Genomic DNA, 25,873 nt, shown 5'->3' with positions numbered 1-25,873 from the left:
GGTGTGCTATGTTTGGTTCGTATGAAGTACGAGTGCGCAGATTAACCCATATGTACATTGAGGTCCATTACATTAGACGTGGTCGATACCTGTTTTGATTTCATCTCATTTAACCCCCACTTCTACGTGAGAGGGGCCACTCACTTTTCACAGGAGCAGCGTGGCACTCAAGCTGACCATTTTCTTCACCGACAGCACTTATTTTCGGCGCCCGTTTCACCGGGGTGCGCCCTTTAAGCTTTTCGAGACGGGGCCTAAGGTCGAGACGCGAACCTATAGACGAGCGCGCGGCCGAGGAACCTCCGAAGAACTGTGCAGGAATCGCAACGGACAGCGGGGAGCACGTCACGGACACGAAGGGTGGTCTCGGTTCAGCATTCATTCGCTCATCGTACAACTGTATTACTGCTCTCTCACGCTTTCTTGATGCCGGCTTCCGCCAACGCCTCCGAGATGCTCTCCTTCACTGCCGTGATGATCTTGTCGACGTCCCCGCGCTCCTCGTTCACGACTGTGACACCCATGTGCCTGCGTATTGTCAGTACACAATCAATGAAGAAGGAGAGGGCATGAAAGTGCGCACCCGATACGGAAGTACTTCTCTGGAGGCCGCCGAGAAGAGGAGATCAGTGATCGACTGTGGAGACGATGCGGGGAAGACAAACCCTTGTTCGACTTGTGCAGGCCGCCGGCGACGACAACATCCTTCTTCAGCAAGCGCGGAATAACATCCGGTGCCTTCAGGCCATCGGGGAAGTACACCTGAGAACAGAGTCAACCATCATGAGACACGCCGAAGTAACCCAGTGCAAGGCAGCTTACTGCAGTCATTCCATTTGCCGCGTAGTACGGGTCAAGCGGCAGCTGCTTGAGACCGATCGCCGCGCACTCGTCCTTGATGCGTTGGCTCGCCTTCCGGTGGAGCGCAAACCGCTCTTGGAGGGTCGGCTTCTGCTTCGTGAGCTGCGTTAGCGAGGCGTGGTACGCATAGATGAGGTTCACAGGCGGCGTGGCGAAGTAAGCCGCAGCACCGCTCTCGTAGGACTTCATGACTGGCAGCCACCTGGAGGATTGCGATTAGGGGAGCGTAGCGCACGATGGTTATGAACAGTCACTTCTTCCAGCTTGCGTAGTAAGATGCCGGTGGGCGTGTGCGCGCCTCGAAGACCTGTGGTATGTCTGTGTCACGGGTTGCCAGAGGTATGGTCATTGGTCAACGCACATTGATAGCTTTTGGGCTCGCAATGAGAATGCTCAGACCGGGCGGCGTGGCAAGTCCCTTCTGGCTGGCAGTGAGCACAACGTCGAGTCCCCACTGATCGAAGAGGATCTCTTCGCTCGCTACGGAGCACACGCCATCTACAGCGACCTGGACCATGTTAGCCCGCGCATGGTAGGCAACCGGAGATGCGTACAAGGGTCTCAGGCGATACTCTCTTGACAGTTTCTGCGATTGCCTTCGCGTCGGAGAGGACACCTGATGTAGACATGTGGAAGGGCGAGACAGTCGACACAATCATCACACACCTGTAGACGTGTCTACATGGGTGAAGGCGACGATCTTGTACTTCTTCGCCTTCAATGCCTTCTCTATGTCACTCTGGTTCGCTGCTGTCCCAAAGTCGGCACGGACTTCGTCTACTTCTGCCCCGTATGTTCGGAAACTGTGACGACGACATCAGTCGTGGGAGCTTGGTAGAGAGACATTCCCGTACCATTCCGTAAAGCTATCTCCAAAGTACCCACTGTTCAGCAACAGAACTGACTCGCCGGGTTCGGTCAGGTTAGCAGCAACCTGGGGCACGATCATGTCTTAGCCAGATCAAGATCAAGATCATACGGCACCGAACGGACCTGGTCCCAACCTAGCGTGCCGGAGCCAGCAATGAGGAATGGCTGGCCGGTGGTGGAGAAGAAGACCTCGCGGGTCATGCGTATGCAGTCGCCGATGACTTGAACAAACTCGGGGACATGTGAGAGACGGAGGGGTGGGCATTGGCGTAGAGGACCTGTATGGAGTGGTGAGTCTCCCGTAAACGTGAACGTAGAGCAGTCGATGTACCTCATCGGCGCACTCGATGGGCCCGGGGATGCTGAACCGGATGGTGGTGAGAGTATGATCAGAATCGGAGACATCGCATAACATACACTAGCAGCCTGGGGGAGCGCCAAGTGGTCAGATAACGGGGAGCGTGCACGACGGTGGTGGACTCACTTGTGTGGTTCCTGCACGCGGCCGGGGTCGGGTCGCAGTGAGCAGGGGACGACGGGGGCGACGGCGACGACGTTACCTGCTTGAAGGCGGACATGTTGCGAGATGGTGGTCGCTGAGAAAAGGAAGGCGGGACGGAGGATCGCCTGCAGGTGGCTGAGAGGGCTGGCTTGTCCGGGCGAGAGAGAGCCGGTGCGAGGGAGGATGCCAGTCGACGGCTGAGCATTGATCCGCCAGCTGGCCTTATTTCAAGCTCGGAGGATCCGAGCGCACAAACGCGAGGAGCTGCGTCTCTGCCGCTAATTCCGCACAAGCAGGTGCCAGGAAATCCGGTGGACAGTCCGACACTTCCACAGTCCAGGTGCAGCTGCCCCGCCGAGGCGCGCCCGCGTTTATACTCGCACGGACGCCCGCCCTGTCCTGCCTCGGAACCCCGAACGGCCCCCCGCCCACGTACAGGAATCAGGGTATACTATAGCCATTGAAACAGCGAGAGCAACACATGCAACTATGTATAACAAATGTATAACACGAGCACGCGCAGTAGCCGCTACCGCCCAGCCTCGACGATCCCGTTCTGCGCTCCGCCTCCGACCACGCCAGCAACCGTCCGCTGCAAATCCGTCCACTCCGACTCCCTGGGGAGCGCCATATCTCCGATGTCGTAGATGTACAGCTTCCCGTCGCTCCCTCCCATGGCAGCCCGCCGGCCATCCTTCCTGTCCCACTGCATCTTGTTCAGCGCGCGCCCAGAGCCAACTATCGTCGACACTGCAGACACCTGGCACGACGTCAGCGCTCACCAACGAAGATCATCTGTCAGAAACACTGCGATTTACCTCCGTGTCCCAGTTCAAATTCCAGACATCGAACCGGCCTGAGCCGTCCACAGCACCAAATAGCGCCGGATGCGAGGGATGCCACTTGACGTCGTACACGTAGTCGTCCGCCTCATCGAACGAATATATTGGCGAGATGACGTTCGCCGCCGTCGATGGCTTCGCGAGCGATTTGGCACGCCATAGCTTGACCGTCCAGTCGACGGAACACGTGAGAAACATGTCGGAGAAGTCCACCGGCCCGTGCTGTGGGTGGAAGTGCAGCCCCATGACAGGTCCGGAGTGACCCTTGTAAACATCGTACTGGTTCAGACCGGCCTTCGCGCCAGCCCGGTCGTATCGGTTGGCTTGGTACACGTTGCCTTCTTCGGTACCGACCCAAAACGTCGTTGTCTCGTTGTCCGGGAAGTCCAATGTGGTGATTGCTACCTCACCAGTCTTGTTGTGTCCGGCATGTATGAGTTCCAAGGTTTCCTACAGAAAATGCATCAATAGGTTGTTCTGCAGTATGTCGGAGTACTTACCTGTGGCTGGGCCAACATGTCTACGAGCCAACTGCACACCGTTCCATCGGTACTGCTCGTGATCAGGTTATGCGCATTCTGTGTTCCCACCATCTGCATCGCATACACGGGATGTGTATGCCCCGCCGCAGACAGCGGCGTCTTCAGCACCGGCAGGTGCTTCGAGCGTGTGTCCCACAGGAGGATCTGCCCCGAGTACGTTCCGCCGAAGACGAGATTTGAATGGAAGGGTGAGAAGGTTACTGAGAGGACGTCGGACTGTAATGCGTCAATCGAAGCCCTGCGCAGTCTGGTAGGACGACATACCTGTGAATGGAAAACAAATTCTGGCCGCTCCAGGAGGTGAAGGTTCCAGACGGCGACGATGCCGTCCGGCTCGTTTAGCGCGGCAGGATTCTTATTATAGGACGCGCAGCTGAGTTCTGGGAACTGCATGGCTGTGAGCGAGGTATACTAGCGCAAAGGAGCATCCCACCTTTGGTGACCAGGCCACGTCCGTGATTGATCGGTTCTTCCCGTATCGCTCGCTCGAGAATGCACAAACACACTTCACACGCCGACCTTCCGTGTCATCCCTGTCAAAGCAAGATGAGGTATGTGTCTCGTAGTCGTGGCTCTGATCTTACCCGCCAGTCTCGGCGCCAATAGTGTAGTCGCGGACATAGTCATAATTGTCGTTAAGTGCTCGTTGAATAATCTTCGTTGACTGCTCAACGAAGTCGAGGAATTCCGGTGCAGCGAAGATACTGGTCTTCTCTTCCTCTGTCATCTCTGCAGAGGCATGTTGTCAGGATGTCAGTAGACTTCCTAGGTTTGGTGACAAAGTACCTCTGATCTCCTCTTCGATTTGTTTGTCGAGAAGGATGCTCTCCGCTTCTAACTCGCGTTCGCGCGCGGCCTCCAAGGCCTCCTCAGCTTCGCGCTCCTTCTGAGCGACGGCGTCTCGGGCGTCTTCGTCATCATCATCTGAGGATGTCCCGATGTCCATCGTTTGCACCTCTTTGTTGTATATAACACGCTCCTGAGGGGAGTGGGGGCACGGGTGAGGCAACATACATAGACTGAACATTGACATACCTTCTGTGGCAGCTCGAAGAGCTCTTCCTCAACGTCAATAAGGTCTGGCACTATGCGTGGAGTCATGACACTAACCTCATGAGCCAATGCGAACCGCCATGACAGAGTAACTTACCGGTCTACGACATGGTCTGTTGTGCCGTTCGTCGACGATTGCACGAACGTCGTGCCCACACTGATCCGGTCCGACGCAGCATCGCTTTGTCTGCTGAGTCGACCAGAGGGCGAGAGTGTGGATGGGCCCGCTAGCGATCTGCTCTGTGCCAGTAACGGAGTAGATGGGACCGAGGTTGGTGGAGAGCCAGCTCTGCTGTCCACGCGCCGCCCGATATCGGTGCCTATGAGCGAGCTGACGAGGTCGTCGACGTCTCTGCGGACGACAGACGGGCCTGCAATCTTAAAGAGATGGCTCTGAGACTCAAGTAGTGCATCGACGACGAAGTAGACGAACCTCGGAAGTGCGACGGTCAGAGTCTGCCTTCTGCCTGTCCGCCCTCGCTTTGCGGAGCTCTGCCAGCTTCGCCCTCTTCGCCTCGATCTCTGCTCTTCGCTTGTCCGACATGGCTACTTACTACGTGGGATGACCGATAGAACGGTGCTACGACCGAGTGACCACTGGCAGGAGCGGCGGCGCTGTGCACTGGCAGACTGGGAGACGCGCACGACGACGCGCTGTTGACGCGCTGTTTGGCAGCTCGATCATATCACCTCCCGACCTCCATCTGCGTCGGCCTCTCTCACTCGCTCGCTCAAGGCGGACCACCATGTCACTCATCGGATCCACACAGAACCGCCAGGGAGGTGCCAGGAAGGGCGGTGCTCGTCGAGGGGAAAACAACCGCATCTACGCTCACCCCCTCCCAGTCATTGTCGAGAAATCCCACTCATGGGCGGGTCACATCCTAGGCCTCTTCGGAGTCTCTGGTACCAGGGTTATCAACCCCCATTTCACAGGCATATTTGACCCGGATACTCGGTCTGTCTGGGTAGTCGAATCGAAGGATGCGACGATACTTTGGAGACGAGGCTTTTTCGGCAAAGGAGATTTGTCTCGGAGCGAGCCTTCCTGGAGAGCAAGGCAAATCAGTGCACAGAGGGCTGCGGCAGGGAAATGTGCGTCACATAGTTGTCCGTGCATACAGACGAACTAATGGTGTTGCAGATATGACCGCCGAGGAGATCCGAGAAAAGCGTAGGGCAGAACGCAAACAGTTCAAGCTCGACCGTGCCGCCGCAATCGCACAAGCTGCGGCAGAGGCAGAGGCCGCCTTCGCCGAAGGCCGTGAATCAAAATCGTCCGTCGTCATCCCATCCGGTGCAACTTGGAAGCCTCAGCAATTCGCAGACGAGTCAGCAACTCCGCCCGCAACGCCTGGTGAGGAGCGAAGTGTAGAATTCGATGAAGAGTCTGTACCAGACTTGGAACACCTCCAGCTCACTCTACAGGAGGCGTTTTTCCTGGCCTGGAACCTCGACTGCCTCACCATAATCGACCCGACAACGGTAGCTACATGTCGTCACGAATATATCTTCTTCGCTGAGATCGAGTCTGTAGTCTGAGCCTATGACCCTGAAGCGAATATGGACGTCATTCCAGCAAGTACATGGCATACCAAACATACCTGGTGTGATGCCCGAGATATACGCCAACCGCTTCGACAACCCGTCCTTGGTGAACTACGCTGCATATCACTACTACCGATCCCTTGGATGGGTTATCAAGGGTGGCATCAAGTTTTGCGTCGATCTGCTCCTGTACAAACGTGGCCCCGTGTTCCACCATGCTGAGTGCGTATAGAATTGTTGACCAAGAGAAGGAGGATGCTAACACGTCGCAGATTCGCCATCGTCGTTATTCCTGTCTACGAAGACCCGGTAGATCAAGAGACGTCGCCATTCGACCTCGCGAACTCTCAGCCTTTTTCCTGGACGTGGCTCAGCACAGTGAACCGTGTTAACTCCCAGGTGCAGAAGGTAAGCATCACCGCCCTCGTGCTACCTCAGCAACGCTGACAGTCGCAAGACACTTATATTGACCTACGTGAGCATCCCTGCACGGTCGCGAGTCTCCCAGGAGCTCCTATCATCCCCGGCATGTCTCGCGCACTACACTGTCACAGAGGTGGTCCTACGGCGATTTATCCCAGCACGTATGCGCGATTAGGCTCAGACAGCAGCTAAGAATGCGAGAGATGTATTGCAAGCGACACGACAGGGAAGATATACAAACAGGGAACCAAACCTACACCATCAACCACGTCCAGCACCTCACCGACCTCGACCTGGCGGGCTGCGAAGTCGACGGTGCTGCAAAAGTCAAGGGGAACCTGGTCTTGACGCGGAGAGTCCTGACGAGGAGAGGAAGCGGTCGATATACGTTATAAGGATAAATGCGGAGGTTCAGAGTCGATGCTATGAGATGCGGCCGGCAGAGAAGAAGGGGCGGGACCCGGCGATAGGTCGCGACAGAGGAGCAGCGCGGCTTATACAGCGCCCTTGATCTGTACTTTTCGGTATTTCTCCTCCAGCACCTGCGCGAGCGGGGCACCTGCCGGTTTGCAATCTAGGATCTTCTCTGCGTCCGGCGCATCCGGATTCTGGAATATGCCTGCTCTGTGCTCCGTAAGGAATTCGCGAGCCTGTGCGAGACCGTCGAACGCTAGCTCGTTCTGGACGAATGACAAGGGCAATGTGCGATACCTGTGTATGTGTGGTGAGCGGAGGTAGAGGGTAAATGCACGGCAAGACGTACGCTTTCGTCATGACTATGAGGGCACGTACACGCTCCCTATCAATGAAGTGGTCCATGATGTATGCGCCCATGTTGGGTGCGTTCAGATAGAGATCGAATAGCCTGTGATAGTTTCCCATCGCCAAAGCCCTCTGCACATCCAAAGCATGCCGCACGGCCGGATCGGCCTTCTGTTTGTCGGTTAGCTGACCTACGTATAGATTCATATCTGCCGGAATGTAGGAATATGCAGCATTAGAACAACAATGAGACATAGTAAGATAAAAGTGAGAGCTGACCACTTCGATTGCGCCCATGGAGCAGCATCAGAATGCGGTATGCGGTGAACTCTTCCACCTTCCCCGGTATGCCGAGTTCATACAGGTTGCGCAGCATGGCTTGACATTGGTTATATTCGACCATGTCGCCCTGGTCACGAACCATTAACCGTAACCTGCACAAAATACTCCATCACACGAACCACTTCTAGAGCCATGCGCGCATGAATCTCATACACCGTCACAGTGAACTCATTCTTAATTCGTTGAACCTGTGGGGATACGTAAGTCGACACCTGCAGTCAGGTGCCCGGGTTACGCGGGGCATCACCACTCACGGTGAGATCTTGTCGTAGACTCTTGAACTGGCTGCAGATCCAGTTGTAGTTAGCCTTCTCGCGCCACCGTTTCTTGAGCTGGGCGAGAGTCTCCTGAAGGATAGGGTAGGGACGGATCTGTTCTGGTTTGGGTTCCTGTAGATGACGGGAGAAATCAATGTGGGGCGCGCCGTGAGCATAACAGCCACACTCGCTGAAGTCAGGCGAAGATAGTCCTTGAAGATTTCTCGTGATGTGCCGACGATGGTGTGCTTGTCCCAGTTCGGTACATTCTGTCAATGCGTCGGGCATGAGCACCGCTGATGTCTTCAGAGATACAGCCATGACGCACAGTGTTCATTTCTGGGGCATCCCCGTCAAACGAAGGAGTTGCGGATCGGTTTGCAAAGACATGAGAGTACGGAGAATGTGCATGACCTGTCTGACCATGAAGGCCTTTCTGTCGCTCGAGGTCGTGTTCTCTTTGGAAGCGAGCAGCTCTGCGGTTAAGTGCAGCCGCGTCATTAGGATTAAACGTGTTCGACGACGATGTCTTATTGAATGTCGTTTTCTTGACTTTCTTGTTCGTGGACAGGCTTGTTTCGTTCCTGCTCAGACAGCTATGAACAGTGGAGCACAGCAAGACTTCGTAGGAAGACTCACATTTACGCTTGAGACTGTTGAGGGCATTGAGGGAGGGAGGCGGCTTCGGTAGCAGGCTCAAGATGTTCGAAGCTCAGTCGACCGAGGCCACGATGTACGGGAGTGCGACACACCTTTGCAGCTGCACTCCTCCCCAGTCTGTGGTCCACAAGGTCTTGTTCACGAATGCGTCAGCAATTACCTGTCTCAGCTCAGCCTGAGCTTCGTTCGATTTGCGTCAGTCATCTGGCCCAGACATTTCGCCACCCATTCTCTGCAGAAATGATGGATAAGGCTTCGCACGCATATGGCAGAAGAGACGCACTTTAGCGGTGGTGGCCAACTTTCCGAAGACATCGTGAGGTGATGACGGTTCTAGCGAGCTTCTAGGGACACAATCAGGTCAAGAGGTGCAGATGCCTGTCGTCTGTGGTGTGAGTGGTTGAGAGATGAGACGGGTGCGTGGATGCAGCTGGGCTCGGCGAGCTGAAGACGTGGTTGCCAAATCGGGGCTTCTCACGGCCGCCGTTCAGCAATCCGGGCCCTCACATGGTCTGTCCGACGTCGGATGAACTTAGAAGGCACCTTGGGGCGATAAGACATAGACGGCAGGTCGAAGATGATCCCTTCACGCTCCTCTCTCGTTTCATTACAGGGACACGCCCAACAGGCCGGACGGAAAGACTAATCTCGATTGAGAATACTATTTACTTCATGAATAATGTTCCCAAATCACAGCTCTATGTCTAGTCCGCTAGTGTGTCGACTTGTCCGCAGGAGGGTTGTAAACTGTGCACAGGAACAGGTGAGCACTGTCTCTCGCATTCACAGACAATTCACTCACTGATCTTCCGCGACTTGATAACCGACCACTTGAAGCGCTTGGCGTACAAGCTCAGAGCAGTCAGAGCAGAGAAGAGGATGACCGCTTCAGCCCGATCTTCTTCCGTTCATCGTGCTCCGGCTCTGCTGCCCAGTTCAGGAACGTGACGACATCTTTGGCCATCTGCGAAGTTGTAGCAGGGGTGCCTGATTGTCGCTATTAATTCACGGACACACTAGAAGAGCATGTCGAAGCCTCACCATCATCATACTCAACGAGACCGTCGAACAAGACTCGCGCCATCGAGATGGCATTGCCAGGGAAGTACGGGTTGTAGTTCATGCCCTCTCGAATCTCGAAACCAGCCGGGGGATCCCTATAACCGTCAGGAGGGAGAAGATGTAGTCCTGCGCCATAATGTGAGTCTCTTTCAATAGATCCGATGCCATGAGGAGCCACGCACCGCACCGCCGTGACGGGCCTTGACAATCAAGCTCAAGTCAGGGGGGAGGGCACCACCGTTGCCGGCACGAGCAGCCTCTTCATTAGGGTACGGAGGGGGCATGTAGTCGGAGAGCTTTCCTGGCCTCTGGAACATCTCGCCCGCGTCGTCCGGGCCATCCTCGTACTCGATCTCCTCAGCCATGGCCTTCACCTCATCCACGTTGTGGGAGACTCCGACCATGTTGCGCCAGGCAATGCGGTCCAGCGAGTGGCAAGCGGCGCAGACCTCGCGGTACACTTGTAGCCTCGGCGGATGCTGGGGCACGGAACAGATCGTGAGCGCGTTTACCCAGGTCCGGGGGCGGAGTTAGAGAACTGACCTGGCATGGTCGAAGGAGTCTAGCAAGCCAGAGTGCGACCAGGGATAGTTAGGAGGGTGGAGACCGTCGTCCGCAGCCGAGTTTGCATGCACCTCGCCGACGAAAGGCAGAGTACCATATAGACTATGTACCACGCGATCGAGCCGGCGGTGAAAAGTGTCACGGAAGCCAGGGTTGCGCGCGAGTTAATGAAGGACTTTGGCCGCGCAATGAGTGTCACTCCGGAACATTGCAGGACCTAACGTAGAACATACCTCAAAAGCAGACGAAGCAGATGAGCCCGAACTTGTCGACGCAAAGCGGGTACGCTGGTGATACGTGACGTTGAGCCGGGGAGCACCGGTAGTGTTGCAGATGTACTCACCACTGCAAAACGCGCATTTGAGGCGAAGGTGGCAGGACGAGGGCCTGCGAGGGAACCGACGTTCCTCAGCACACCCGCAGGGAGCCTGGACAGCATTTTGGCGGAGGAGGTCAATGACGGGGATTTGAGACGACGACGAGCAGGAGGTGACCGTATAGGTGTCACTCGTCACACCCGTCACATCCGGGGGAACACGCTTCCGTTGCCGACTCGTTCCGACCTATCAACTGGCTGCAATTTGCGTCGTCGCCTTGGACCGTCTCCGGCTGGACACCTACAGGTTTGCCTGTGGGCACCATCCTTGGACCGCATGCACTCGTCTCCGCGAGCAAGGATCTCTTCTCAAAGTTCTCAGTCTCGTCACTCAAAATGAACGCAGCCACATCTGGCCCGAAGCCCTGGATTATGTGCTGTAGAGTCGAGAAGGATACATAGCGGTAGATCGTAGAAAGCCGAGAGAAAGTCCTGATATACAAATATGAACCGCGCCACGGCCGAGGTCAGGAGTATGAAAAGAGAAATCGCCGGTCATGAACTTCGCCAATCAATAGCGCAGAAAGAAGCATTCATCATCGTGAAGTCATCGACTATCTAGAATAGGCAGTCGCAGCAAATCTCTGTGGACAGGTCTGGTTCAATACTGGGTCATACGAGGGACAGTGATACACACCTTCAGCGCAGCAACACAAACACATTCCGGCTAGGCAGGCGCAACAGCCATCTCCTCCTCCACCACCTTTCTGCTGAGGCTGTTGTCTGTAACGAGCACCGACACGTCAGGAGGAATATCACAAAATAGCTCGTGTCGGGCGACGTACACGTAGACCGTCTGAGGTGGTGGTTGAGGTTGGTACTGCCCGCCACCACCGTATGGCTGGTTATAGCCACCACCGTAAGCGGCCTGTGGTTGTTGGGGATAGTAACCACCCTGACCCTGGGGAGGACCTGGTTGTCGCAACACTGGTCACCGACTCGCATCGAGCAAACGAGCTGCAAGACTGACCTTGGGGAGGATAGTACTGGCCCTGGCCCTGGCCTTGGTTGTAGTAGTCCCTGTTAGACATGCCTGAGAGCGGATGGAAGGTACGGGAGAGAGGGGAGGACGCCGAGGACAGGGTGGTTGCTTTATGTCAGTCGGCCGGCGCGTGAGAGACTGTGCCGACACGTGCAGACGCTCAAACTCAGTGCCGCGGCGCAGCCTGAACCTGGCGTTGACTTTGCTCTGAACACAGCCCTTGCCGCGGGTTCGTACACAGCCTACCCGCACTATTCCTACTTGCGTGCTCTGCAGCAAACTGGTATGTTCTCGGGCACTGGGCTGTGCCTCCGGCTGACGCTTCGTTGCTGACCAGGGAAGAAATCCGAGTCTCCGAGCCGATGCCCTACAGCCACCACTCACATTCCGGACAGTTCTGCAAACATGCGGCGGGCACGCTGGAGGACGTAGTGCGCGAGGCAATTCGACAGGGCTTCGAGATCTATGGCCTGACGGAGCACGTACCTCGCTACCGCCTGGCAGACTTGTATCCCGAAGAGGTAAATCCGCATCCGCTGCTGCCAATTACATTGCCGAATGCTTTGTTGTCCGCTGCTGTTCGGCCTGCTCCCAATTGACATGGGAAGCAAGGGATGTCACTCGATGCACTGGCGACGCAGTTTGACGCCTTCCTGAATGAAGCCCACCGGCTCAAGGAGCAATATGCGCACCACATAACGCTACTAGTGGGCCTGGAGACAGAGTTCATCACCGAAGAAGACCTCGCACACCTGGAAACGCTTCTCAGCAGATGTCCTGGACGCATAGAATATCTGGTTGGGTCTGTCCATCATGCCAACTCGATCCCCATCGACTTCGATATCGCCACGTTTGGGAAGGCTCTGGATAGCTTCGCCCCTTCCTCGACTGCGAGCGAAGATGGAGATCACGGGCGCATAGAAGCTCTGCTCTGTTCGTACTTCGATGCTCAATATGACGTCCTGAAGCGCTTTCATCCGGAGCTAGTCGGGCATGTCGATCTGTGTCGGTTGTACAACCCAACGCTGCGGTTTGGTGACTATGCGCCGGCTTGGGAAAAACTGGAGAGGAACGTCGCATATGCTGTTGGCTATGGCGCACTGTTCGAATTGAACGCCGCCGCACTGAGGAAAGGCTGGGACGCTTCCTATCCAGGTGAAGACGTGGCTCAGGTGAGGCTCCCTCAACATTACGTGGTATATAGCATCTGAGACTTCTGATTCCCATCATAGCTCATCCTGAAGCATGGTGGCCGCTTTGCCTTGTCAGATGACAGTCACGGGCCGCATGCAGTCGGTCTGAATTATGACCGTATGGCACAGTACGTCCTGCGATTGGGGATAGAAGAGTTGTGGGTGCTTGAGCGGTCCGAGAGTCCCAATGTGGGAGGCAGATTGGTCCGGCCAAGCAAAGTCGAAGGGAAGTGGTGGGAGCATCCGTTCTGGAAGAAGCGAGGTCTCGAGCTCGGACCGCCTGCGTGACCCTGCGTGTTTGTTGTACGAGTGTGGACGATTAATGTTGTTGTACTCGGGTTGTACTTCTAGATTGTTCAGTAAAGTCGATATTCATTTACGTGATCGATCAGTCAATTAAGGCCTTGACTGACCTCGGTACGATCGCTCCACTCGCGGTCAAGCAGCCCGAGCTATCGGAGACGTTTCGCTCCTCGATATCATATCCCACACATCCTCCGCAACCACGATGAACTTTGGAAAGCCACTCACCCCCGAGCAGACTGCTGCGTACCTGCGCACCCTCCCTGCTATACGCGAGCGATGCGGCCGTGTACATGCCCTCGCTCAGGAGGGCAAACTGGAGTACTTCACCTATCATCCAGAGAAGGAGGCAGATGTAGCTGCATTCTGCGTGGACATCATAAAGGTGCGCAGTAATGACCGTATGAGTTCGAGTGATCTCCGGTTCAATGCGGAATGTAATCATGCGCTGTACAGCGTGATTTCGGGACCAACTTCGCTTCAGTGAGCAGCGGGGTGATCAGTTGTCCATCTCCAGTTCACCTCAATTCGCCATTGCCATGTAGATCCCACCCCACGGTCGATGGCGGCATCTCGACGCTGGGCGATCCCGTGTTGAGCCCCTAATCAACAAGTGGAAGGCGTCCCCGAATCCTCCTGATGACAAGGAGATCACCAAGAGGCTTCTGGACCTCTTCCTCGTATCTGTGCTTCTTGATGCAGGTGCCGGAAACAGCTGGACTTACCATGAACCGGAGTCTGGTCTGAAGTTCTCGAGATCCGAAGGTCTTGGGGTCGCCAGTATCAACATGTTTGAGGAGGGTTTCTTCTCCTCGGATAGTCAGAACCCGCATAAAGTCGACGGTGCGTTCATTCGCACCACTGTATTCTTGCTATCCATCTGACCATATTGATCTCAGCGGAGGGCCTGTCGCGCATCACTTCAGATCGGACTGCTTCCGCCATGCAGGTCAGCTCATCGAACCCAATGGTCGGTCTGGAAGGGCGTTCGTCGTTACTCCTAAACCTGGCCGATGCATTGCGGGCGAGCCCGACGTTCTTCGGGAGTAGCTCAAGACCAGGCGACATCCTTGGTGAGCGAGAGCTAACAGAAGAGGGAGAAAGTGTTGACACGACATGTTGCCAGATTTCTTCGAGTCTGAATCGAAACCGGAAGGGCCGACACGCAAAGTGCATATCTTCTCCCTGTGGACGCTCTCATTGAAGGCCTCGCGCCGATTTGGCCCAAGACGCGGACCTCGCTGGGGGTGTCTCGCTAGGCGACGTATGGCCTGTGATGCACTCAAGCCGACGCAATGGTGGAAGCAGACGAGCTCGTCCCTTCCACAAACTCACTGGCTGGATCACGTACAGTCTTGTCGAGCCGATCCAGAAGATTCTCGGTTGGCAAATCGAAGGCATCGAGTACATGACAGGACTGCCTGAGTATCGCAACGGTTTGTTTCAGCCACCTAGACACAGTTCATGCTGAACTATGTGGAACTATGTACACTTGATAGGTGGTCTGCTCGTCGACCTCGGTGTACTGCAGCTGAAGCCAGACGCCCTGCCTTCCTCATTCTATCCCGACGCCAACTCAAGCATCCCCAAACTCCCGCCTTCGCACCCAGCTATCGTCGAGTGGCGGGCAATGACCATCATTGAATTGTGAGGAACGTCTGATTTCAATTGGACTTGCTGTTGATGATTCTTGCAGAGATCGGATAGCTGATGCTATTCGACAGAACCTCGGTCTGAGCCCGGCTGAGTTAACGCTGGCTCAGGTTCTGGAAAGCGCGACGTGGAAGGGCGGTCGCGAGATAGCAAAGCAGAAACGACCCGCCACCGGTGGTCCACCCATCGACATCGAAAGTGACGGTACGGTCTTTTAAGCTCAAATGAGCAAAGGAGGACAGAATAAGGCAATACTTTGTCGACAACCTATGTAGACGTATATCTAGTACATGGGCTGTGTAAACTTCAAGAAATGTGTGGCAACTATTGGACAATGTGCGACGAGACCGACTGGGTACGAACAAATAATGGACCGTGGGGTGCGCAGCGATCAAGAATCGGAGAAGAACGAATATCTGAATATGGTACACAGGATGGTCAACGAACGCGTGAAAGGGTTGAAATGAATGGACCGCATCCTCATCTATATGCTGAGCAGCTGTAGTGTTCCGGAGGAGAGCACCTACTACATGAGCATACCGTTGCAATCGTTGCAGATCGTACGTACCGCAAGAATGAAATTTGGATAGCCGTTTGCCACGGATGTCTAGCCCCTGTAAGAGGAAGACGGAGGGGGTGTCGAGAAGGCGTACATGCGGGCTCCCTGTTGCAGAAAATATTGTGTCAACGGGTTTGAGCTTGGTGACAATGAACACTTCCGGAGCATGCATGAGTGTATGCCTTGTGAAGACATTGACATGCCGCCTACCAGGCGCAGTGTAGCCTTCCCGCGGGAGTACGTCAAATGGTAAAGACCGGGCCTGAGCGAGAGCCGCGCCGGCGCTGTGGCCGCTCATGAACTCAGGCAGATCCAGCCTGCTATAGGCGTAAACGTTGGTAGGAGCAGGTGCTAGTGAACCGTGTTATTCACCTCGGCAGTCTGAGTAAGGTAACGCAAAGCTGGTATTGACCCCGTCTGCGCACACTAACATCTGGGAACAGAAAATATACCCCTTGTCGCCCTTGGAGATTGAGCAGTGTGTGCGGCGAGGAGACGAGATTTCCGTAAAGTAAGCGTGGAGTATTTGCCTGGCTTGTTTGCTCCGGCGGGGCCACTACTGGTGGAATACCTTGACCAGGGTGGATCGAAACCTGTGCCACGAGGAATTGAAGGTCCGGATCACTGCATACAACTAAGCAATGTGTTCGCCTGGGAGCATCACAAGGGACTCACTCGACTATTTCCGCCTCTGGATTGTCCGACACCACAAGTCGGGCTATCAGGGGTGGTGCCAACGGTAGACGGCTAAGAGTTGCATCTCCGAATTCAGCTGTTTTTACCGGGTGTTGTACTATCTCGAGAGAATAGGATCTGATGACGTCAGTCAACGCATGTAACCTGAAAAATCAACGTACTTTGAGATACTACATGGATCCGGTTCTGTGGTCTTCGTGGCCGCTTGGGCAGTAGAATACGGGTGCGTACGGTGGGTACTTCGCTGACTGGCACCTTTTTGAACCCGGATCGGGTTATTGCTGGAGTGGGAGGCTCGAAGATGAGCCTGTGCGATTGTAACCGACTTTTTGTCGCCAGCAGGCGTGTTGCGGTGTCCGTTGGAGCATCGAGGTTTGGAATCGGTGTGACCTACGCTACGTTGTGACAGTTCAGATTCCTCAATGATAATCTCCACCGGCTGGCTGTCTACACATGTATGTCGGCCGATGAGCCTTAATAGTAAAGCCTTCGTCACCACGTACCTTGACGACCCAGAGAGACGAAAGCTACCCTCCGTAGTGAAAGATGCAGAGGGATACAGTCATGCCGTCCGCTACCTTCCTGGAGTGCAGCGTACTGCGTCACTGTAGTGGGTGCAGGATATATTTGCTGAAAATTCACGGAATCGTCTGTTAACTCAGCCGAGGAGTTGGGTAAGCCTGAAAATATAGCTGTTTGTCTGGAAGATGACGCCAGGCATATGGGCAGAATATGGAGCATACTTCATCCCCTGGTCGCGACGGCAACGAGAGGTGCGAGGAGCGGGCTGGGGGAAACAACAGCGAGATTCGACAGATCCCCTAGTTCCGTACGGTGGTCGCACGGATGGATGGCAAGACAATAACGACCTAGACCGCGTGGCCTAAATACCCAGAGGATGGGAAGCGCAGAGTGCCCCTTTGGGCTTTGACGCACATCCCTCGGCCCCCAGGACTCAGAAAACGCGGCGACATCGCACCCAACGGCGCCGGATCGACCGTACGTCAGGGATGAACTGTGCTGCTCGAGCCTAACGGGACAATCGCAAGTGATGCGGTATCAGATCTGAGCGGTGGGACTCACGGGCGAGAATTAGGTATATTAGACGTGTAAGTACTAGAAATCAAACGCTACGCTTGATGTAACTCCAAAGGCCCGCAAATGATGAGACAAGGGTCGCAGCTGCTAGGGCAGGCCGGACACCAGCTACGGACTCGTGAGTCTTTGTGAATACCAACAGTCTCGCCGTACATACCCGTTGCCTTATACAGGGCCCCTGTCAGCGCGCCGGCCGCCATGCTGCCAGCTGTGTCATGCTGACCTCGAGCATAGTCGATTGTCGAGTTAATCCCGTTGTAGACAAGGGCTAAAGAATAGCACGAGTTAGAACAAAAAGTAAGACCGATTAGGGAAGGCGACTGACCAAGGACTCCCGCCGAGTTGCCAATGAATGTCCCGCGCCGGGTCACGGAGTTAAGAACACTGTTTATACGCAGCCTCGCGTTTGAGACTGCTAGGGGTCTTCCAGCGCCTTCGCGCAAGCCCCACACCCCGCCCAAGGCGAGACCTGAGAGAAAATGCGGTAAGCATGTGATGGCGCAAAGACAATAAGAAAGGTCGTCAAAGATGGCATGGAACGCAACCGAGGATTCGGGGAGGCCACGAGTGTTGAAGAAGACATGGGGAAAGCCGCGGCATGGCAGGACACGCACCGGAAAGATACATAGTCCCGGTGCCATAACATAGGTCATCGCTCCAACCCCTGGATGGGATTGCCGTGCCCGAGCCCGGGAGATCGCTTGTCTTGTCATCCTCTAGTAGCAAATAGTCCAATTTGTCCTCTATCGCAGCCAATGGGTGCAGTTTTGTAGGGTCGTATGAACCGAGGAGGACGTCAGCAGCGGTGACCGGGCTGTCTGCCGGAGTGGTCCCTTCTGTGCGGGAGAAGCTTGCATTCCTGAGCACAGAGGTCGGATCCTGACTAGAGCTGCTCGAGGGATCCATGGGGCAGCAGGGGAGGTCGTGGACGAGAGACGGATCGACGAGGTCGCTGGCAGTGGCAGAGACGGAGGTCTGCAGCACCGGGCGCCTCTCCACCCGTCACAAATTATGAGACCACGTGATAAGCTATCGGCCTCCCAGCGCCAATACTTCTTGCTTCGGCCGCGCTATGTAGGTGCGCTTTGACACAACGGCCAAAATACGCGGGGCCGCGTATCTGTCAAAGTCGCATCATAGAATATGCCGCTGATTTCAACTTTCCTCCAGAGGTGGGGGTTGTAAGGGCATAGGACACATCTTACAATTACTTGTTACAACATACATACAATGCACTCAATAAACTAAGACTTTGTCAACAAACTCCACCCATCGTCTTGTTCAGCGAATTCGCGAACAATCGCTGCTACCTCGTTGTCGACATCTGTCAGAGTGTTCTCCTTCCGTGCAATCTCCATATAGACTTGGGCTTGGTCAGGCTGATCGGTAATCTCTAGTCGTCGTTTCGCGACGTGCCAATGTTGAGGGTTCTGTCCCCGCGAGAATACCTCGGACACATCGTTATCGCTGTGATTCGTGTCAAATTATGTCTCGACAAACCGAGAGCGACAATACGTACGACTGGAACACCTGCTTCGCATGATACAGTTGTTCGGGATTATTAGGCACAGGACGACTTGAGGACACGGTGTATCCGTTCACGGCCAGGACATGGGTGCTTTGCGGCTGCAGGATATTCGTTGCTGATGGCATCGGCTTCTCACTAGCCCTGCAGAAAATGCTTAACGTACGTATCGACCGTGGTCATCGGAGAACTTACGCTTTGGATTGCTGAATGCCCAACTCTTTCCGTAGAGAATCAACCATGGTCATGGTTTGCGGCACGAGATCTGATGGTTCATGACGCTCGTAGTCAGTTATGAAGGCGACAGTCAGTCCATTGCTCTAGACATCGTCAATGTCAACCCTGGCGCATTGTATGAGCACGCTTACCGTCGTTTGCCAAATGCGTCGTCTGCATGTAGCGAGGGGATCGGATGAGTCGGCTAGATGGATAGTAGCTGGCTGCAAGCTTGGCAAAGGACATGCCGGTGGAAACTCCAAGGCCATATCAGGGGTCGACGACTCGGGTAGGTCAAGTTCGACAGGGCCTTGCGGGACAGGGTGTGGAGGAAATTCTACCAGATCCCCCCGTACGTTCGACTGGTCGTCGAGAGTCGTCAAGTCTGGCTCCTCAACTTCTGTCTGAGATTGGGGGGCGTCTCCTTCAGGTTTGCCCTCTTCGTCTGCTGGTGACCCAGGAATGGAAGTGGAGGACAGATTTGGTGATAGGTGTGGGATCGAGAGAGCCTCCTGCAGTGATTCGCGATCTACATCTACGGGCGTACGCTGACCCGGAACGTCCAGATGTTCTGTGTCCGCTTTCCATTTGCCATAATCGTCAGCACCCGACTCTTCTGCGACTGCAGTTTCGCGCGACTGACGCTCTGCTGGCGAATCGGGCATGTCTGTCGGTCTTGCCCCTCCTCCTTTCCCGAACGACAGCCATCCCCATTTCAGCTGACGCGGATCCATCGCGCGAGTCACATTCGCCATGGCCACGAAGCTGGACATCGCAGCTGACTCGACAGACTTTTGCGTGACTTGGGCAACAGTACTCGGGTCAAGGCCGGGGGAGGTGACACTCGCAGGCACGGGTACTACCTCTTTTGTGCCGCTCTGTTCAGGAGGAAGGTCCGACAGGGCTGCGAATTGTGGTGCCACAGGTGGAGGTATGCGCGAGATAACATGGCGGACAAGGGACGAGGAGAGGAGGCTGTGCGAAGTAAGGACCGTCGAAGGTACGACATACGGAGGTTCAAGTGCGAACACAAATGTATCATCCGGGAGGGCATTTGCGAGATCATCGACGAGAGGTACGAGGGAGGGCGCCAGAGGATGAAGAGGGGTTCCTGGACAACTTGTCAGAAATACGCAGACGTGACGCCGAGGAGGATCTACCGAGGTCGGCGGCGAAACTGGTATGCTGCTCGATGTCCCATTTCCATGCCCAGATAGTGAAGAATCGCTCGAGTTGTAGCTCTAACGCCTGCTGACCTATGTTGGATAGGATGGAGGTGAAGGAGCCATGGATCAACTGAGCGATGAGGCAGCAACGTGTCATTATGCGAATTGACGAGGAAGAAACGCATACCTTGAAGTCTTCGTAGCCACGCATGATATGGGAGCGGATCGACACGTCATGCACGGAGGAATCATGACATTCATATACTTGCTCTAGAGCAGGAGACCCATCGTTCTTCGATTTGCCTTTTTCCTTGCCTTTCCGTTTAGATGGTACGGACCGAGGAGTTTTGGCAAGTTCTATGCACTGACGGAGATCTGCAGGTTCAGCATCTGTAACGAAACATCGCTGTACATCGTCGAATGACGCCCATACTCACTGCATGTATCCAATAGTCAGGCTCAGGCTCAATCGTGATCATGCGTCGAGTCTGCGAGTGCACACTCTCGCATGACATCTCCGCGTTGAACATGCTGTGTGCAAGTCTTACAGATGTGTGCGATACCGTCACAACGCTCGATGCTCACTCTGAGAAATTGACTAGGGCCTTTGCAAGCCCGACTTGTCTGAGCATTCGGTCGCGGGAAACGGCCCGTTCCCGAGCAGTGTAGAACAGAATCTGAGCTTGCTCTTCGGCATCCTCATCGTCTGGCGAGGTGAGCGACGTGGGTCGAAGACTTGGGTTATATATTGTGAGGTAGAGCAAGCCAGGCGGGATTTTGCTCATACCACAGCCGAAGGCACGGTTGACCCTACTGAAGCAAGGACTTGAGGATGATGAGTGTCAGAAGGATTGACACGGTCTCTCTACGCAATTCAAGAAGACTTGTAGCAGAAAGTCAGCCTTGAGAGAGTGAGCGGGCTGAGGTGGTCGAAGGTAGCCACCAATAGACTGGATTGTAATGCTTAATAGTCACCTGACGCAAGGGGCATTGTTCGATTGAATGCCCGATCAGTGGCTTTTGTATGCTGCTTTGTGTTATGTACTCGCGTAGAGCCACGCGTCGTACTTTGAAACGCTTTACTTACGGTGCTCTTGACGGGACCGGCCTCACTCGAGTTCTGTTCTGCCTGCGTCCATTAACGTGCTATGCTCACTCCCCCATCTCCTTCATCGTCCCCCTCTCTAAGCCCTCACGACACCGTCAACACTCGCAAAAGACAGCGTTCCCAATCGATGCAGTCTGAACCTTCCTCTTCCTCACCCAAGCGCGCTGTCTCCGAAGACCCGTCGCAAGATAATGTACGCGCATCCCAACCGCAGGGGGTTTCGTCTCTTTCCATCCGCGACACAGACATTGATGCGTACATGGCCGGGCAAGGAGAAGACGTCCCCGCTATCACATCTGCGCCCTCGAGTGTGATGCCCGCACCTCCGCGGGAGATGAAACTAAGCTTGGTCGAATCATTCATTCAATACCCAATGCACGTCGGTGATACGTGGTATGTCGTCTCAAGTTCATGGTATCGGCGATGGCGGAAGGCCGTGTCGAACGAGCTCGACAAGGAGGGTCCGGTGGACGAAAAAGACGTCGGTCCCATCGACAACACCGATATTGTGGTCGCCGGGAGCGACAACATCAACCAAGCATTAGGTCCGGACGACTATGTTCTCGTCCCACAGTCAGTTTGGGTGTGGCTCACTCAATGGTGAGTATTGTTTCGACGAAGTCGAGGGCTGTAGTGCTCACTCTTCGTAGGTATGGCGAGGCCAAGCATGAGCTACCCCGTAAAGTCATCGTTCGGGGTGTCCAGGCAGAAGCAACTATTGAGCTTCATCCGCCTCGGCTCAAGGTACATGTCCTTACCAGCAATGCCGTCCCAGGCGTCAGTATGCCTCCGCGCTTTGTGACTGTCTCGTCCAAAGACACGTCCGATACACTCCTCAAGACGTTCTCGTCGTCTGTGGCCGGTGATGAACCACGACTTTGCAGGGTCTGGAAGCTATCGGAGGGTGACTCCTCTTGGGATCAACTCTCTTGCACCCCCGAGCATCTGAAACAGCGCGGCGGGACGATTCTCATGCCGAGTGAACGAACGGTAGACGAAGAGCTCATAGAGGCAGGAGATTCCTTCGTCGTAGAGTTCTCGGAAGACGGGAAGTGGATTGTTAACGAGAATGAGATCCCTGCGCAACCCGGTGGTGTATCCGCATCGAACTCACAATCAACTGTTACACAAAGCACGCCGAAATTGTTTGGCCAGGACGACTTCTGGGGCGCGATCCAGGCGAAGACTTCCTCGACAAGCGTGAGCAACATCACATCGTCTCCTGCGAAGCCGGTTCTATCGAATTCGTCAAACAGAATCGGCTCTTCTGCTGTTGTCACACGGTCTAAAGGCGGAGGGTCGGAACCAGGTACACTCGGGCTGGGTAACATGTAAGCGCATAGATATTGAAAGTCCACTTTGCTCACGAGTTGTGAAGGGGTAACACGTGCTTCATGAACTCTGCGCTACAATGTTTAGTGCACACCCAAGAGCTAGCGGAGTATTTCCTCAGTACGTTTCAGTGGCGGTTTCCCCAGGCTAGTACTTATATTTGCCCAGCTGGTGTTTTCGAGGAGGAACTCAATCCCGACAATCCACTCGGAATGGGTGGCGCCATTGCCCAAGCATTCGGTTCTTTGCTGCAGCGTATTTGGGCGACAGGCTCCGGTAGCACGTCATATTCTCCTCGAGAGTTCAAGCAGGCGCTACAAAGGTTTGCCCCCCAGTTCAGCGGCTACCAGCAACACGACTCGCAAGAATTGGTGGCGTTCCTACTCGACGGACTCCACGAGGATTTGAACCGTGTGCTGAAGAAGCCATATGTGGAGAAGCCGGATTGGGAGGGCGGAGGCGACAAGGAGCTGGTCGAGCTTGCAAATGAGTCGTGGCAAGGCTACATGAAACGGAACGATAGTGTCATCGTCGATCTTTTCCAAGGCCAGTATCAGAGTACGCTCGTCTGCCCGGAGTGCTCCAAGGTACAGTCTGCATCGCAACATGTAACCCGCAAAAATACTCAGACAACCGTTCGCAGGTCTCAATAACCTTTGACCCGTTCATGTACCTCACGCTTCCGCTCCCGATCCAGAAGAAATGGCGACACGACATCTATTACATACCCTGGGACGTGTCAAAACCGCATGTCAAGGTGCGATTACTTGTTTTATCCTCCCTGTTGTGTCCCTCATGCCCGTGTAGGTCCCTGTAGAGATCAACAGAGATGCGTCTTTCAAGGAGCTGCGCCAGCTTTTGGGAAGATGGATGGAAGCTGACCCTGACCATGTATGTGTGTTGTTGTGCGTTGAATACGGGCGTACTGACAATAGTCTAGCTCCTGACTCTGGAAGTATTCGGTCATCGCTTCTACAAAGACCTGGACGACGCCGTAGCTGTAGGAGACATGGGGACCAACGATGTCATAGTCTGCTATGAACTACCGTGCCATTCTCAGCAGAGCCGGACGTACAAGCCCAGTCCTGAGGACCCCTTCATCATTCCCGTCGTTCTGTGCGACATCATCACCCCCCTGCGATCGTACGGCCGCAACCAGAACCTCTTCGGGTATCCCTTCGTCGTTGTTATCACTCGTGAGCAGGCGACTGACTCGGACGCCATGTACGATGCGGTAGCCGATCGCTTGCAGCGGTGGACAGACAACGTCCGGGACCTCTACACTTGGGAGGCGGGCTCGCCGTCGTCCATGGAGCCTGTGCAGATCCCGATCTCGGGCCCCTCAGCTGCGGATTCGCTCACGGAGATCACTCCCAATGGCGACGTGATCACCGTCAACGAGGCGGCGCCAGAGGAGGGCGACATCACCGACGAGAAGGGTGCAGTCGTGCGAGAGGACGAGAACATGGATGTCGAGCTCGACAGCGAGCCGCGCAAGATCGGGTTCAAGCGCAACATCTTCAAGCTGCACCTTCAGACGGGGAACGACAGGTTCAGCACTGGGGTGGGCTCGACCTACGGTTCTAGTCAGCGCTTCGAGGGGTTCGAGCAGCGCACGGAGATTGCGAAGAAGGCTTCGGGCCAGGACACTCCCGTGCTCCTGCAGGAGGGCGACGCGTTCTTCTGCGAGTTCGACGAGAACATGAAGGACTACTACTTCGGCGACGGCCGCCACAAGTTCGAAAACACGAAGTGGAGCTCTTGGAAGGAGTTCGTGCATCCCGAGTATACTGCGGGGCGGGAGGCGGCTGCCGCGAAGAGGAACCGCGGAATCTCGCTGCAAGACTGCTTGGACGAGTTCACGAAGGAGGAGAAGCTGGGCGAGGACGACCTATGGTACTGCCCGCGGTGTAAGAAGCACCAGCAGGCGACGAAGCGGTTCGATCTGTGGAAGGTGCCGGATGTCCTTGTCGTGCATTTGAAACGATTCAGCAACAGCCGGACGCTCCGGGACAAGATTGATGTTCTGGTTGATTTCCCAGTGGAAGGTCTCGACATCTCGAGCATGGTCGGCGAGCGCCAGGTGGCTGAGCGCCTCAAAGAGCAGGGTGTGGACGTAGCAGAGCTTGGCCTGGGCGACACCGAGGAACCGCTCGTGTATGATCTCTATGCCGTCGACGAGCACATGGGTGGCTTGGGCGGCGGTCATTATCGTGCGTACGCGTACAACCACATCACCGACAAGTGGTACCACTTCGACGATTCGTATGTCACCTCTGCTAGCGCGGAAGCTTCTGTGGTTCGTGTCTTCCCTTCCATTACACCGGCGCTGAGTGATCTGACATTGTTGTGTTCTTGCAGAACGCCAACGCCTACCTGCTCTTCTACCGAAGACGGACGAGTCGACCGATTGGCGGTAAGAGCCATGAGAAGATCGAGGAAGCTCGACAAAAAACCGCAGCACCGTCTCAGCCTGAGGAGGACGGCGCGACACAGCTACCCACTCCCCCATCCGAGGCCAACGAACAGTATGTGCTCCCCACGCAGGAGGAGCCAAAACTGCCATGGCTCGCGTCACTGACGGCGATGGCGCCTTACATCGGCGACAACGGCGGCTGGCCGACACCCCAGTCGAATGCGCGCTCGTCCCCCGCGTCCTCCCCGCCCCCACTGGACGACGGCGAGCCGCCGTCGTTCGAGGATTCGCAGCACGACGACGTCGTGCAGACGTCGCGCGACCCGCTTGCGCACTCCGCGCATCAGTTCGACTTCCCCGACCCGTCGTCGTCGTCGAGGAACTCGCCGACGTCGTCTGCCGAGGCGGAGCCTGACCCGGATCTGGACGACAAGGATCCGCTCGAGGGGTGGCCCGCGAGCGACCGCTTCGTGTCGCTCGACGAGATCGTGCCGGCGTGGATGGCCTCGAACCCGTTTGGACTCCCGTTAGCGACTGGCGTTGGGAGGAAGACACCTAGCGCCGACGTGCCTGGGTCGGACGACGAGGCGGATTCTTCTGTCGCTGCTGGGGAGGCGAGCAGTGCGATGTCGGATATTGACGAGTAGGCGTGGACTGAGGCTGGACTGTCGGTAGCTGTCGTGTTACGGTGCTTGTGGGCGGCACGCAGAGGTAGATTGGCTGGAGGACGCTCTATGACTTACGACCGTGACCATGATCGACCACACTTACACTAGTATTGCATGTATGATAGAATAAGTGTACTAAGATGCAACGTCGAACGCTCTGAATAGCATTTGTCTCTGACACCGATGTTCAAGACGTGTTGACGTTCTGGCCTGCCACCTCGACCGAACCCATGTCTCACCGTCACCTCTGTATTGACTTTGCGGCGGGCCAGACTGAACGAATCGCTACTATCA

General features: G+C 55.3%; 13 protein-coding genes across 13 annotated transcripts; 5 read left to right on the top strand and 8 right to left on the bottom strand.

The window, feature by feature from the left end:
• Positions 1-15: 15 nt before the first annotated feature.
• B0H18DRAFT_982997 (pyridoxal phosphate-dependent transferase) lies at positions 16-2,635 on the bottom strand. The gene is made up of 14 exons (XM_048044583.1): positions 2,287-2,635; positions 2,063-2,093; positions 1,983-2,009; positions 1,855-1,962; positions 1,716-1,795; positions 1,528-1,664; positions 1,416-1,477; positions 1,223-1,369; positions 1,116-1,168; positions 823-1,063; positions 666-762; positions 584-602; positions 145-528; positions 16-89 (listed from the first exon to the last, which is right to left on the bottom strand). Exons 1-13 carry the CDS (start codon positions 2,436-2,438, stop codon positions 414-416), a joined length of 1,269 nt encoding a protein of 422 aa, XP_047897744.1. The 5' UTR covers positions 2,439-2,635; the 3' UTR covers positions 16-89; positions 145-413.
• A 31-nt stretch (positions 2,636-2,666) lies between these two features.
• On the bottom strand, positions 2,667-5,293 carry B0H18DRAFT_982992 (WD40-repeat-containing domain protein). The gene is made up of 10 exons (XM_048044582.1): positions 5,104-5,293; positions 4,768-5,048; positions 4,653-4,722; positions 4,404-4,596; positions 4,202-4,346; positions 4,051-4,150; positions 3,882-4,004; positions 3,576-3,833; positions 3,052-3,525; positions 2,667-2,993 (listed from the first exon to the last, which is right to left on the bottom strand). Exons 1-10 carry the CDS (start codon positions 5,212-5,214, stop codon positions 2,763-2,765), a joined length of 1,986 nt encoding a protein of 661 aa, XP_047897743.1. The 5' UTR covers positions 5,215-5,293; the 3' UTR covers positions 2,667-2,762.
• Positions 5,294-5,416: 123 nt separating this feature from the next.
• B0H18DRAFT_1082989 (uncharacterized protein) lies at positions 5,417-6,816 on the top strand (the record flags this gene model as incomplete). The annotated part of the gene is made up of 5 exons (XM_048031609.1): positions 5,417-5,765; positions 5,815-6,155; positions 6,208-6,440; positions 6,491-6,626; positions 6,676-6,816. The coding sequence occupies 5 exons, from the start codon at positions 5,417-5,419 to the stop codon at positions 6,814-6,816; spliced, it is 1,200 nt and encodes a 399-aa protein (XP_047897742.1).
• Positions 6,817-7,135: 319 nt separating this feature from the next.
• Positions 7,136-8,977, bottom strand: B0H18DRAFT_1082988 (SAC3/GANP/Nin1/mts3/eIF-3 p25 family-domain-containing protein; the record flags this gene model as incomplete). Its single annotated transcript, XM_048031608.1, has 10 exons — positions 7,136-7,352; positions 7,405-7,612; positions 7,683-7,812; positions 7,865-7,933; positions 8,000-8,134; positions 8,194-8,271; positions 8,331-8,598; positions 8,638-8,697; positions 8,755-8,837; positions 8,924-8,977. 10 exons carry the CDS (start codon positions 8,975-8,977, stop codon positions 7,136-7,138), a joined length of 1,302 nt encoding a protein of 433 aa, XP_047897741.1.
• Positions 8,978-9,234: 257 nt separating this feature from the next.
• Positions 9,235-10,778, bottom strand: B0H18DRAFT_982960 (cytochrome c1, component of the mitochondrial respiratory chain). The gene is made up of 9 exons (XM_048044581.1): positions 10,632-10,778; positions 10,392-10,505; positions 10,268-10,359; positions 9,907-10,192; positions 9,827-9,850; positions 9,704-9,797; positions 9,547-9,649; positions 9,465-9,514; positions 9,235-9,409 (listed from the first exon to the last, which is right to left on the bottom strand). Exons 1-9 carry the CDS (start codon positions 10,725-10,727, stop codon positions 9,375-9,377), a joined length of 894 nt encoding a protein of 297 aa, XP_047897740.1. The 5' UTR covers positions 10,728-10,778; the 3' UTR covers positions 9,235-9,374.
• A 223-nt stretch (positions 10,779-11,001) lies between these two features.
• B0H18DRAFT_982956 (uncharacterized protein) lies at positions 11,002-11,796 on the bottom strand. Its single transcript, XM_048044580.1, has 2 exons — positions 11,450-11,796; positions 11,002-11,387 (listed from the first exon to the last, which is right to left on the bottom strand). Exons 1-2 carry the CDS (start codon positions 11,607-11,609, stop codon positions 11,332-11,334), a joined length of 216 nt encoding a protein of 71 aa, XP_047897739.1. The 5' UTR covers positions 11,610-11,796; the 3' UTR covers positions 11,002-11,331.
• A 7-nt stretch (positions 11,797-11,803) lies between these two features.
• On the top strand, positions 11,804-12,472 carry B0H18DRAFT_982953 (uncharacterized protein). Its single transcript, XM_048044579.1, has one exon. The coding sequence runs from the start codon at positions 12,009-12,011 to the stop codon at positions 12,243-12,245; it is 237 nt and encodes a 78-aa protein (XP_047897738.1). The 5' UTR covers positions 11,804-12,008; the 3' UTR covers positions 12,246-12,472.
• B0H18DRAFT_982950 (Polymerase/histidinol phosphatase-like protein) lies at positions 12,260-13,243 on the top strand (the record flags this gene model as incomplete). The annotated part of the gene is made up of 2 exons (XM_048044578.1): positions 12,260-12,818; positions 12,879-13,243. Coding segments are annotated over 2 exons (808 nt in total), but the record flags the coding sequence as incomplete, so codon positions are not given.
• Positions 13,244-13,347: 104 nt separating this feature from the next.
• Positions 13,348-15,013, top strand: B0H18DRAFT_1082985 (uncharacterized protein; the record flags this gene model as incomplete). The annotated part of the gene is given in 8 exon segments (XM_048031607.1): positions 13,348-13,527; positions 13,599-13,625; positions 13,688-13,985; positions 14,042-14,215; positions 14,269-14,329; positions 14,349-14,578; positions 14,642-14,789; positions 14,839-15,013. The coding sequence occupies 8 exon segments, from the start codon at positions 13,348-13,350 to the stop codon at positions 15,011-15,013; spliced, it is 1,293 nt and encodes a 430-aa protein (XP_047897736.1).
• Positions 15,014-15,162: 149 nt separating this feature from the next.
• B0H18DRAFT_982938 (velvet factor-domain-containing protein) lies at positions 15,163-17,036 on the bottom strand. The gene is made up of 6 exons (XM_048044577.1): positions 16,554-17,036; positions 16,212-16,497; positions 16,030-16,167; positions 15,727-15,978; positions 15,565-15,671; positions 15,163-15,536 (listed from the first exon to the last, which is right to left on the bottom strand). The coding sequence occupies exons 1-6, from the start codon at positions 16,789-16,791 to the stop codon at positions 15,403-15,405; spliced, it is 1,155 nt and encodes a 384-aa protein (XP_047897735.1). The 5' UTR covers positions 16,792-17,036; the 3' UTR covers positions 15,163-15,402.
• Positions 17,037-18,310, bottom strand: B0H18DRAFT_982936 (Tim17/Tim22/Tim23/Pmp24 family-domain-containing protein). The gene is made up of 5 exons (XM_048044576.1): positions 17,763-18,310; positions 17,474-17,617; positions 17,306-17,416; positions 17,134-17,256; positions 17,037-17,080 (listed from the first exon to the last, which is right to left on the bottom strand). Exons 1-4 carry the CDS (start codon positions 18,052-18,054, stop codon positions 17,174-17,176), a joined length of 630 nt encoding a protein of 209 aa, XP_047897734.1. The 5' UTR covers positions 18,055-18,310; the 3' UTR covers positions 17,037-17,080; positions 17,134-17,173.
• B0H18DRAFT_982932 (uncharacterized protein) lies at positions 18,311-20,981 on the bottom strand. The gene is made up of 8 exons (XM_048044575.1): positions 20,641-20,981; positions 20,493-20,586; positions 20,243-20,419; positions 20,050-20,185; positions 19,042-20,000; positions 18,869-18,993; positions 18,668-18,817; positions 18,311-18,615 (listed from the first exon to the last, which is right to left on the bottom strand). The coding sequence occupies exons 1-8, from the start codon at positions 20,838-20,840 to the stop codon at positions 18,393-18,395; spliced, it is 2,064 nt and encodes a 687-aa protein (XP_047897733.1). The 5' UTR covers positions 20,841-20,981; the 3' UTR covers positions 18,311-18,392.
• Positions 20,982-21,136: 155 nt separating this feature from the next.
• Positions 21,137-25,764, top strand: B0H18DRAFT_982923 (uncharacterized protein). Its single transcript, XM_048044574.1, has 8 exons — positions 21,137-21,763; positions 21,814-22,494; positions 22,542-22,615; positions 22,664-23,082; positions 23,139-23,252; positions 23,303-23,386; positions 23,436-24,794; positions 24,857-25,764. Exons 1-8 carry the CDS (start codon positions 21,204-21,206, stop codon positions 25,556-25,558), a joined length of 3,993 nt encoding a protein of 1,330 aa, XP_047897732.1. The 5' UTR covers positions 21,137-21,203; the 3' UTR covers positions 25,559-25,764.
• Positions 25,765-25,873: the final 109 nt, after the last annotated feature.

The sequence above is a fragment of the Fomitopsis serialis genome (genome assembly GCF_022376445.1).
Source record: "Fomitopsis serialis strain Sig1Antser10 chromosome Unknown B0H18scaffold_8, whole genome shotgun sequence".
Classification (NCBI taxonomy): domain Eukaryota; kingdom Fungi; phylum Basidiomycota; class Agaricomycetes; order Polyporales; family Fomitopsidaceae; genus Fomitopsis; species Fomitopsis serialis.
Note: the sequence above shows the minus strand (reverse complement) of the source record. Positions and strands in the feature narration are given on the sequence as shown.